The sequence below is a fragment of the Gallinula chloropus genome (genome assembly GCF_964237585.1).
Source record: "Gallinula chloropus genome assembly, chromosome: 22".
Taxonomy (NCBI): domain Eukaryota; kingdom Metazoa; phylum Chordata; class Aves; order Gruiformes; family Rallidae; genus Gallinula; species Gallinula chloropus.
The window spans coordinates 1,962,030-1,972,895 of NC_140107.1; the positions used below are offsets into that span (position 1 = coordinate 1,962,030).

At 51.2% G+C, this 10,866-nt stretch overlaps 1 protein-coding gene across 1 annotated transcript; it reads left to right on the top strand.

The window, feature by feature from the left end:
- Positions 1 to 262: 262 nt before the first annotated feature.
- Positions 263 to 1,204, top strand: LOC311199984 (olfactory receptor 14A16-like; the record flags this gene model as incomplete). Its single annotated transcript, XM_084274133.1, has 1 exon — positions 263 to 1,204. The coding sequence occupies one exon, from the start codon at positions 263 to 265 to the stop codon at positions 1,202 to 1,204; it is 942 nt and encodes a 313-aa protein (XP_084130259.1).
- Positions 1,205 to 10,866: the final 9,662 nt, after the last annotated feature.

Below are 10,866 nucleotides of genomic sequence, written 5' to 3' on the forward strand. Positions count from 1 at the left end.
GGGATTTAGTCTGAGATCACACCATCCTTCTATTTACTGACTGCTGCCAGGCAGGACTGAGCTCTCGGGAGCCCACAGCCAACCCTCCTCCCAGCAGTGGCACGCTCAAGGCAGCACAAAGCAGACCTACCAAAAGGGACCTGCCAAAATTCTTCCTGGATACAAAGAAGCAGTGTTAATTGGAAGAGAATTTCCTGAAAGAAAAGTAAATTGTCACTGCACTTGTTCCTCGTTGACAGGTCTCCACACTTGACAGCAGCAGATGTCCAACAGCAGCAGCTCCATCAGCCAGTTCCTCCTCCTGCCCTTTGCAGACACACGGGAGCTGCAGCTCCTGCACTTCTGCCTCTTCCTGGGCATCTACCTGGCTGCTCTCCTGATCAATGGCCTCATCGTCATCACCATAGCCTGTGACCACCACCTCCACACCCCCATGTACTTCTTTCTCCTCAACCTCTCTGTTACTGACCTTGGCTGCATCTCCACCACTGTTCCCAAAGCCATGGCCAATTCCTTGTGGAACATCAGGGCCATTTCCTACTCAGGATGTCTGGCTCAAATATTTTTCCTTTTCTTTTTGATTTTCACAGAGTTCTGTCTTCTGACTGTCATGTCCTATGACCGCTACGTTGCCATCTGCCACCCCCTGCACTACGGGACCCTCCTGGGCAGCAGAGCTTGTGTCCACATGGCAGCAGCTGCCTGGGGCACTGGGTTTCTCCATGCTGTGCTGCACACAGTCAGTACATTTTCACTCCCCCTCTGCCATGGCAATGCTGTTGACCAGTTCTTCTGTGAAATCCCCCAGATCCTCAAGCTCTCCTGCTCAGATGCCTCCCTCAGGGAAACTGGACTCATTGTGGTCACTGCCTGCTTAGCTTCTGGGTGTTTTGTGTTCATTGTGGTGTCCTATGTGCAGATCTTCAGGGCTGTGCTGAGGATGCCCACGCAGCAGGGACGGCACAAAGCCTTTTCCACCTGCCTCCCTCACCTGGCCGTGGTCTCCCTGTTTCTCAGCACTGGCATCTTTGCCTACCTGAAGCCCCCCTCCATCTCCTCCCTATTTCTGGACCTGGTATTGGCATTTCTTTACTCAGTGGTTCCTCCAGCAGTGAACCCCCTCATCTACAGCATGAGGAACCAGGAGCTCAAGGGTGCCCTGTGGAAACTGAGGACTGGATGTTTCTCAGCAACAACCAGCTGACCATCTTCTGTGTTGATAAATAACCTTTACATATATATGAATAAAACTGTTCTGGGAGAGAATCTCCTCTGAAAGCTGACCCCCTTCACACGCTGCTTGGCCATATCAGGCAGCTGAGGAGAGAGATTTCATGGGTATTAAACTGGATCATGTTTAACTGCTGTTTGTTGTCAGAGAAATCTGTCTGTGCCTGTGGACACAGATGATGTGAGGAAAAGTGTTGGGAGTCCCAGGAGGCCAGCAAGGGAACTGCTGGTCTTGGGGAAGAGCAAGGTTCTCCAGACAGTGTTGGATCTCCAGAGACTGCTTTTCCTGCCTGTCCAGATCTCCTTAGCAGACCCATGTCCATCACAGAATGGTGCTGAACTTTCTTCTATCAACTGAGCCATGATAGAAAATATCCATAACTGAAAAAAGGTCCTTCATGGGAAATTCCTTTGAAATCTTTATCAAGAAGGACCTAATTAACATCCAACTAGTTTTAGAAGTAATGATTTTTTTAATGAAAGTGACTGGAAGAGCCATGCTTGTAAGGGATTTCTGGATGTTAATGAGCCCCATGATGTCTTATCATCTCAGTCCACAGGCCTCAGCTACCAAGAAGAGAGTGAAGAAACCTCTCAAGAAGTTACTTCAGCAGTAATGGCAAAGCACCTTGAAGCACTAACAGGCCCCAGTGGGAGCCATTCCTGACAAAGCCTCCCCAGGGGCTCCTTTGAGCAGACAACTGGAGGCCATGAGGACAAACCCAGGCAAAGCACAGGCAGCTCTGATGCTGAGGACACCCTGGCTTGGTCTGATGAAGCAGAAATGCCAAGTGCTGACCTCCAGCCCCTGGGCAGGGAGATCCTGACACTCACCTCTGAGGCTTCTTGTCAGGGACCTCAGCTATAGCCAAGGGGGCAAAGACTTCATTTCGATCAGGCCCTTTCAGCCTCACCAGCATCCTTGGCCATTTGCACCACAGCCCATCCCACACTGCCCCATGCCTCTGCCTGTTTCCCTTCAGGCTGCCAGCACCGTATGCCCTTCCCCACCTTCATCTCACCCCACGATGTCCCAGCCTGTACTGCTGTGTCTCCCTCCTCACCACCTGTTCCCACAAACACAAAGCCACCAGCTCAGCCACACTTCCTCTGGGTGACTTCTTGCACCACATCACTACCCTCAGAATGACATTTCTTTATCCTCACATCCACTCTGACCTTCAAAGCAGCAGTACTGCTGAATTTCCTTTCCTATCTTCTTTCCATGTAGCACAAAGAGGGCTTCCCTAAGTCTCCCAAGGCTAAAGAAGCTTTGTCTCTCAGCCTCTCCACATAAGACCTCTAATTGTCTGCGTGGCCACACTCCTCCCAGTGCAGCCCAATGTGCTCATGGCCAGATTCCTGTTCAGCACCTCTGACTGCTTCAGCATCCCCTGGAATGCCCAAATTCTACTCTTTGTGTCTGGTTCTCCACTCATCATGTCTGAGCTGCCTTGATGTGTGTTTGTTGTGCTGGAACCTCTGGTCTTTTTTGCAGCAGTCGAGAGCTGAGCACCACCCAGACATTTTCTCTCTACAAGGGGATTCAGAGAGATTGGCGGTGGGGGATGAGGGGGAAAAGGAAACCAAAAATACCCCAAACCTCATGGATCAGGATAAAATTTGTTACTGGGACAGCATAGAAAGAGAAACAACAACAATAGGACTTTGTAACAAAATACACAACATCGGTGATGCAAAAAGCAGTTTCTCACTAAACTTCACAGCTGGACAGTCCCCAAAACCACATGTCCTCTACCTGTACTATCCTCCCCCCACACAGCTCTTTAATCTTGTGGCCATGATGGACGACCCTCTCTGCCAGTTTGGTCACCTGTCCTGGTTCTGTCTCCTCCCAGCTCCCTGGGTGTTACCAGCACCTTCTCATTAGCAGTGCAGCATGAACAACTGAAAAGTCCTTGATTTCTGGGAAACAAATAAACCATCCCTGTGTTACCAGCACTGCTCTCACCCAACCCCCCAAGCACAGCATTCCACTCTCTTTAGAAAGAAAATCTATCCTGGGTTAGACAAGGCCACCTTTGTAGACAATGAGTGCAACACAACATTGGGCTCACTCCTGTGGTCACACAGTATGGATAATCCCATTGGTCAATTATGGTCAGCTGGGGCTGTTCTGTCTCCTGCCAGGTACTTGTGCACTCCTAGGTGACTCATTTCTGGAGCAGAATTAGAAGAAAGCCCTTGGTGATGTGCAAGCCCTGCTCAGCAAGGAACAAAAAACTTTTATTTAGACTTTTTTGCTTACAAATCCAAACCTCAGAACTATAGGGGACACCAACATTAAAATGAATTCCACCCCACCCATTCCATAAGGTCAGGAGGAGAAGATCTCTTCTGATTGGAAATCTTCTTGATGTGCCTGTTCATGAAATCCCAGAGTTTCTCAAGGTCTGTTTGATGTGAAGCTCCATTTTCTTAACAGTTCACATCTCCTTGCAGATGGCTCTTCAAAGTTGTGGATGTTCAAAGTTGACAGGAAATACTCTGAGGACTATTCCATGAATATGAAAGCACTGAGCCCCACGGTTACTGGGGCTGCCTTTAGTCTACCTGGGCAGGTTTCAGGCCAGGAATATCTTTCAACCATCACACATTTACTTTGTGAGCTATTGCTGCACATTAAGCATGTTCAGAGGTGGGTGCTGGTGGAGCTTGAAAATGATGCCAAGCACAGTTGGGGGAGTTGCCTTGGGTTCAAAAGCCTTGAACCCCAAGCTTACTGGGGCTTCTAAGTGGGCTGTCTTTGGAGTTTTCAGACAAGGAACATGTTTGAACCCTCACACCTTTTCTTTGGGGGCTAATGCTGGACATTTGGCAGTTTCCAGTATTGACACTGGTAGAGATGGAAACTGACATCAGGCAATGTTACGACCATTCCCTATGCTAGACAAGCCCTGAGCCTCAAGGTTACTGAGGCTGCCAGTTGGCTGCCTGGGGAGGTTTCAGGCCAGGAACATTATTCCACCCTGGCACCATTTGTTTGCGAAATACAATAAAGGTGGGAGATTCTCCCTGGCCCTCCTTTTGTTATTAATAAATTAGCATTATTAATAATATTATTAAAACATAAATGGAAAAAAGATAATCAGGGATTATCTTATTGGATGGGGGGGTACCATTGTGATTGAGGATGAAGAAAGGTCTGAGGTAATTAATGCCTTTCTGCACTGTCTTTAGTAATCAGAGCAGTTTCTCTCCTGATACCCAGACCCCTGAGTGGAAAGATGGGGATGAGAAGTGGATGGAAGCCCCCAACATCCTAGGAGATCCTCCTCACTTGCTTTTCAAAGCCTGCCTGGTTTCAAATGTGGTCTGTTGGATCCACCCACCCCAACCTATGACTCAGTTTACCCCTTGGCTTTCATCCAGGCTCTGGCTGCTAAAATCAGCCAACTCACACCCCAGGAAAAGCACCAGGTGTCCAGCACCAGGTTTGTCCTTAGGAGCTGGGTGGCCAAGGAGATGTCAAGGATGCCAGGCAGCTGTGCCCTGTGCATGGCCACCATGGGCAGGGAGAGTGCCTGAGGCCTGCTGGGCACAGGGATGCCTGGGGACCAGCACCCCAAAGGCCTTCCTCCAAAGGGTGCTGGGCTAAGGGGTGGCAGGCAGGGCTGTGGTGGGCAGGACCTTGGTGGGTGAGGGGTGTGTGGGCGGAGCTACTGTGGATGGAGCTTTGATGGACAGAACTTTAGTGGGAGGGGATTCTCTGGGTGGAGCTGTGGTGGGCAGAGCTTCACACCAGACATCACTGCCACCTCACAGTGCTGTCACCTGGAAACACAGCAGTCACTGTGTCCCCAGGCAGTATAAAAGGCAGCAGCCTGCCCTGTCCCACAGACAGAGCTGCCACAGGGACAGCTAGAAGACCTCCTAAGAGGGGGCCCTTAAGGAGCAGCTGAAATTCCCTGGCACAGGTTGAGGGAGGCAGAACAAAAGCAGGAAGAGTCTAATGGATCTAATTTCCTGCTGGCAAAGCCACCTTTAGAGCTCATCTGGTGGATGGAAAACCTGCTTCAGGAGATGACAACCACCACTGACCCCTGCAGGTTCCACAGACGCTCAGGCCTTTTCCACTGGAGCGCCATGGCCAGGGCAAGGGAATGCCTTCTGGAGAAGCCCTGCAGAGCTCAGCATCCTCACCTGCCATGGAGCCAGGGGCAGCAGTGCAGCTGTAAGCAATGGGATGGAGAGAAGTGGCAAGAGTCCCACTGCTTTGCAGAACCCGCTGGTGTCCCCAGTAGACACAAGGGAAGGACACTGGCCCCCAGGGTCCATCAGGCTGGGGGCACATGGACACTAGGGGCAGCCCCTGAGATGGCTCCAGGCTGAGGGAGAACAGGGCTGGGGCATCTCCTGGGAGGCGTGACCAGCCGGTGGGAGGAGGGAGCCGGTCTTGCTCCCGTGCTCAGGGAACAGCCGATCGCCAGCTCTGCTGCTGGGGTCAGGAAGGAATTTTCCCCCGGGGTGGATTGGCACTGGTCCCTGGGGGTTTTTTGCCTTCCTCTGCAGCACTGAGCAGGACCCCTTGTCAGGGCTCCTTAGGGCCCATGAGGCTCAGGGCCTGCTGCTCATGCTCCACGAAGGTGGCCCTTGTGTCCCGCATCCGGGGAAGGAAGCTCTCTGGACTGCCAGGTCCAGCTCCAAGGGAGGCTGTCTTCTTGGCCTCTGTAGCACTGAGCACGGCCTCTACTCAGGGCTCCTCTGGGTCCTTTTGGCTTGGTTCTTGCCTGCTGCTCTGGCACCTCCAAGGTGCCACTCAGGCTCTGCCTCTCTCAGGGTCTCTTGCCCATGGCAGGTTCATAGTGGGAACGAGCTCTGCTCTTCCTTTGGCTCCATTTCCCCAGGAGTTGTTGCTTGTGTGAAACAGCCTGGAAGTGCTTGGAAGGGCTCTGGACTTGCTGCATCATCAGGATGGAGCTGCTGCTTTTCCCCTCTGCCCGTGGGCAATACAGGCCCAGGGCAGCACTTTCAAGGCAGCGTTTTTCATGTGTCCCTGGACAAGAAGCACAGAGGAGCAGGTTTGGGAATGGCAGAAGGAAGCTTTTGTCATCACTGGGTGCCATACTTTGGCAAATAGCCCATAGTACCACACACCACCTCTTTCTTTTGTGTGTGGTCTGTCCAGATCTTCATCTTTCATGTTTTAGATCTTGAAGAAACCGGGATGTCTCGGCCTCTGTTCCGGCTGCTGCTCTCTGCAGCGCTGGGACTTGCCTTTGCCAGGCTGCAAGGGATCTTTTTACACAACTGAAGAGTGCATCAGCCTGCTCCTGTCTTCATGACGGTGAGCACTGGCTCTCAAGTGATCTAAAAAATTAAAAGAAAATCCATATTCCACTTGTGTCCTTTGTGTTCTGTGTCCTTGGAAGTGGTTTTGCAGCTGAAACACCCCTGGCACTCCAGGCTGATAAGATTGTTAGCCATGGTGAGTGAATGGGATTGGATGGGATGGGATGGGATGGGATGGGATGGGATATAAGAGAATATGCTGTGTTCTGCCTGATGAGCTCTGACTTGGTCTGAGGGCTCCATGCAGTACAGGTCCCAGGCCCAGCCAGGAGAGTGCAGCAGAGCTGTAGAGCATCGGCCAGCTGGATACGTGACCTGGGAAAGGAGGGGAGCAGGGGGGGCTGGTAGAGAGGGGCTGAAGGCAAAGAGAAGAGATGGTGGAGCCCTGCCCTCTGCCACTTACTGGCCTGCAGCAGCTGGGACATGTACAGCTTGGAGATCTCCGCTGGAGAGCTGCTCTCCTGGAGAGCCCAGCTCTCTTCCCAGCCCTCCCTGGGGAGCCTGTGTGGTCTCTCTGCCTTCCTATGGGACAGAGAAAAAGGGTAGTGGCTGGGAAGGCGATGCCTCAGCAAACACAAGGCCTTGGCAGCATGGAGGGGAGGAGGCAGGGAAAGATGTGGGCTGAGCTCGGGGGCTCCTCGCCAGCTCCACGCTCCTGTCCTGTCTTGTCGCTGCCCTACCAGGCACTGCGGGGCAGGAGCCGCGGCCGCATCACTGGGGGTGTCACAAAGGGCAGCGCTGGTGATTCATCACCCAGGGCCAGGAGAGCCAATGGTGTGCAGCTCCTTTGCGACATGCCGAGGCCCGGCTGTGCCTGGCACTGCAGCACATCTGATGCGACAGCGACGTGTCTGATGCCTTGGTGACATGTCTGATGCCATGGCAACGTGTCTGACACCACCGTGACATGTCTCATACTGCAGTGACATCTCTGATGCCCATGACAAAGGGTGAAGGGACTCAGTACGATTGGAGGGAAGGGGTATAGGTATGAGCCCTCCACCTGACACCTCAGGGCATGTTGAGGATGTTGGTGTGGTGGTTTTGGCTTGGCTGGAAGCCAGATGCCCACCAAAGTTGCTCCATCAGTCACCTTTTCAGTTGGACAGGGGAGAAAGTAGATATTGAGAGGCTCAGGTGTCGAGATTAGAACAGGGTTAATCCTAATCTAATGTAAAATCCGAGTGTTTTTCTGGAGCCTTTTGGTGTAGCCGGTTCCATTGCTGAAGTTGTTCACAGCCTGGAGGCAGAAAACATTGACAACAAGGAACCATGAAACTTCAGGAGATGCCTGAACAAAGGGCTCCCCAAAGAGGAAAATCACTCGTAGGCCCGGAGCTGCCGGGCAGCCATGGGGATTCCCGGGGCATGATGGGAGTTGTAGGCCCGAGGCCCAGAGCTCCCGGGCGGCCATGGTGGTTTGGGCAGGCCCGGACTCTGCTCCAGCTGCGGCCAAGCTGAGGTGAGGGCCGGGGTCCCTGTGAGGCGTGGGGGCTTCTCCCGTCTGCTGGCTGCCCAGGGCTTCTGTGGGGGGAGCTCCTTGCATGGGCGAGATCCAGGCAGCCTGGAGAGATTCCTGCTGGGAGCTGCCTGACAGCTCCAGGCTGCTGCCGGGCAGGGGCAGAGCTGATCCCCCTTGGCCAGGGGCTTCAGGCCCAGTCAGCCGGGCCGGGGGCTGGCCGGCAGCAGCCAGCGCTTCACTGCAGCCCTTGCTCTGAGGGCCATGGAAACCAGCCTGGGAAGTGTTTCTGAGGCAGGCATCAGCCTGGCTGCTTTGGCTCTGCTGCCTCGCAGCCAGAAGGCAGCAAACCCCTGAGATGTGCGCTGTGTGCTCCGGGCAAAAGGGAGTTTTAAACAGTTCCAGTTCATTGCTGCAGCGTGGTGCGTTTTGGCAGGGACACTGGTGGGATGTCTCAGAAGGTGCTGATACGCGACGACTCTGGGGGTGGTTTCTTCTGAGTGAGCCTGGTCTGGGAGAGCCACTCCTCAAGCCTTCTGACCTACTGCCCTAGGAGAGAAGAAGGAGTGTGAGGTAAGGCTCCTCATGCTGCATTCATTGCTACTGGTGTGTAGTCATGTAACTCAGACTAGAGCTCAAACAAAGACTGTGCCTGCCAAAGAATTGGGAGAGCTGTCTTTGCTTCCCAGAGGGAGCAGACAAGCTGTGGGGAGCCGTTTGCAGGCTCAGACCTTGTGCCTGCTCTGCGTTTGAAACCCTCCAGAGAGGAAAGAGAAAACCTGCTTTATTCCAGCGCTGGGGAACACGGGGGCAGCTCCACCAAAGACCTGTTCACCTGCAGGCACAAAGCACAGCAATTTATACCGTTTCTTAGCAGAGTCATGGTTCCAATGACACAGAATGCTGGCTTCTTAATTCAGCCTCTGCAACGACTGGCTTTCAGTTACTTCACTTGATCTATATTCTTTTACTAGAAAAATCAGTGGTTAGGATTTCTGGTTGCTTTGAATACAGAGAGGAGAGGGTATTGATTGGCATATTTATGCTATTTCCTGGAAGTCATTATCATATGCAAATGTCCCCAAGGCACTTGTAGTTACATTGAGCGGGGCTCCACTGGTGGCCGCTGACTGAACCCCATCCTTGCGCTGCTCATTTCATCTGTGGCTCATCTCCCACAACCACAACCAGCCTCCTCTGGTACCTGTTGTTTTGACTCAAGGTCCATAACCAGTACCCATTGCTCTAATTCAGAGCCCATAACGATTCCCACAGGGATCGAGGCACACACCGTCCTGGTTACCTATTGCTAAGGGCCTGAATGTGCTTTATATTCTCAGAGCTGCTCGAACTCCTTTAAATCAAAATCATATTCTAAACTAAACCCAAAATGACCTAGAATTTATTTGTGTGGTTATAACATTTCCCCCCTCTGAAAGTATTGATAACCATTCCCAATACTTTCACTCATCCAGATGTTTATAGTGCTGAGTTACCAGAAGCCAAGTTGTCACACGGTGCTGGATCCTGTCTTGCTCTGACATTTTGTCTCCATAGTGCTTTTATTCAATTCCATTCTGGTTTCTGATTTAATTCACTTTTCAAACAGTGATATGCCAGACCAGGCACCAAGAACATCACAACTGAGCAGCGTTTCAATCAATGACTTAACCAAGAACACAAATTCAGGCTTAATCCGTCAATAATTTTCTCTCTGCAACTTTCTGACATTTCTTCCCTAATTTTATGATATTTTTATTGCAACAGTAGGTAACTCAGGAATGTGTCAAAAATAGCATTGTAGAAGGAAATTGCTCTTGTGGCATGGAGAGCTCTACAAATGCCATTTCAAGTTCTTCAATGACATTTTTTCTCACATGATTTTTAGCATGCTTGTAGGTAGAAATAAAGTAGAAGCATTCTTTCAGGTAGAGTTAACTGCTGTACAAAGAGGGTTCTGGGTATTGATAAGCATGGCTGTGGTGAAGAGTGTGTTCCGGTCAAGGGTTCAGGGCAATCAGCAGCCTTTGTTACTTTAGCTTCATTTCTGAATCATGCACTAGACTCCCTTAAAGAGTTTCAAGCAACAAAGAGTTAAGAATGAGCATTTTTATAAATACAGGTGTTTAGTGGTCTGTCTGTTGTTGTTTGCAACTGGCTGTTTCTGTTCATTGACCCACAGTAGAAATGCACAGTCTGTAAATGCACTGGCTTTAAGTGTGCTTAAAAAGTAGTATGATTGGTTTTCCTACAGTGTGATGTCTTCTGTAAAATGAGCTCTATTTTTCTCTGCTGAAGCTCCCAGTTGGGAAGCTTTATGAGGATGTGTTACCTACGTAGTAAAGTCTGAAGCTGGGTCACTGCAGGAAGAAGTTCTTCCCGAAAGGCTGTTGGAGGGAAAATGCCTGGCTAGATAAAGACTGGAATTAGGTTTGTCTGCAAAGAGCCATTTCTCAACCATACAATTGCTGGAGCTAGTTCAAGGGAGGAGGGTATGTGGGAGATCTCTGCTGTTTGTGACCTCTAGTTACTGATGATGCTGATTCCCTACTCAGAGCAAAGTTTCTCAGCCCCCAGAGTTTCCTCCTGTGCATGCTGGGCTCAAACAGGCATTTGCAGCTCTTGGGGTTGGGTTTGTAGTGTCCGTGTCTCAGGACGGGCTCCTGTAAATCCCCTTTCAGCCTTTGAGTTCCATGCTGCTGCAGCATTCGCCCAGCCTTTGAATCTGGGTGACAGTGTTTGTGTCACCTAAAAAAGGCTTTTAGTTTGTGCTTAGACTTAGTTTTTCTCAGTGCTGGATTGTTTCTGATCTGCAAAGCAGGAAACAGCTTTACAAGCAATCTGCTTTTAGTCCTCTGTGCCCG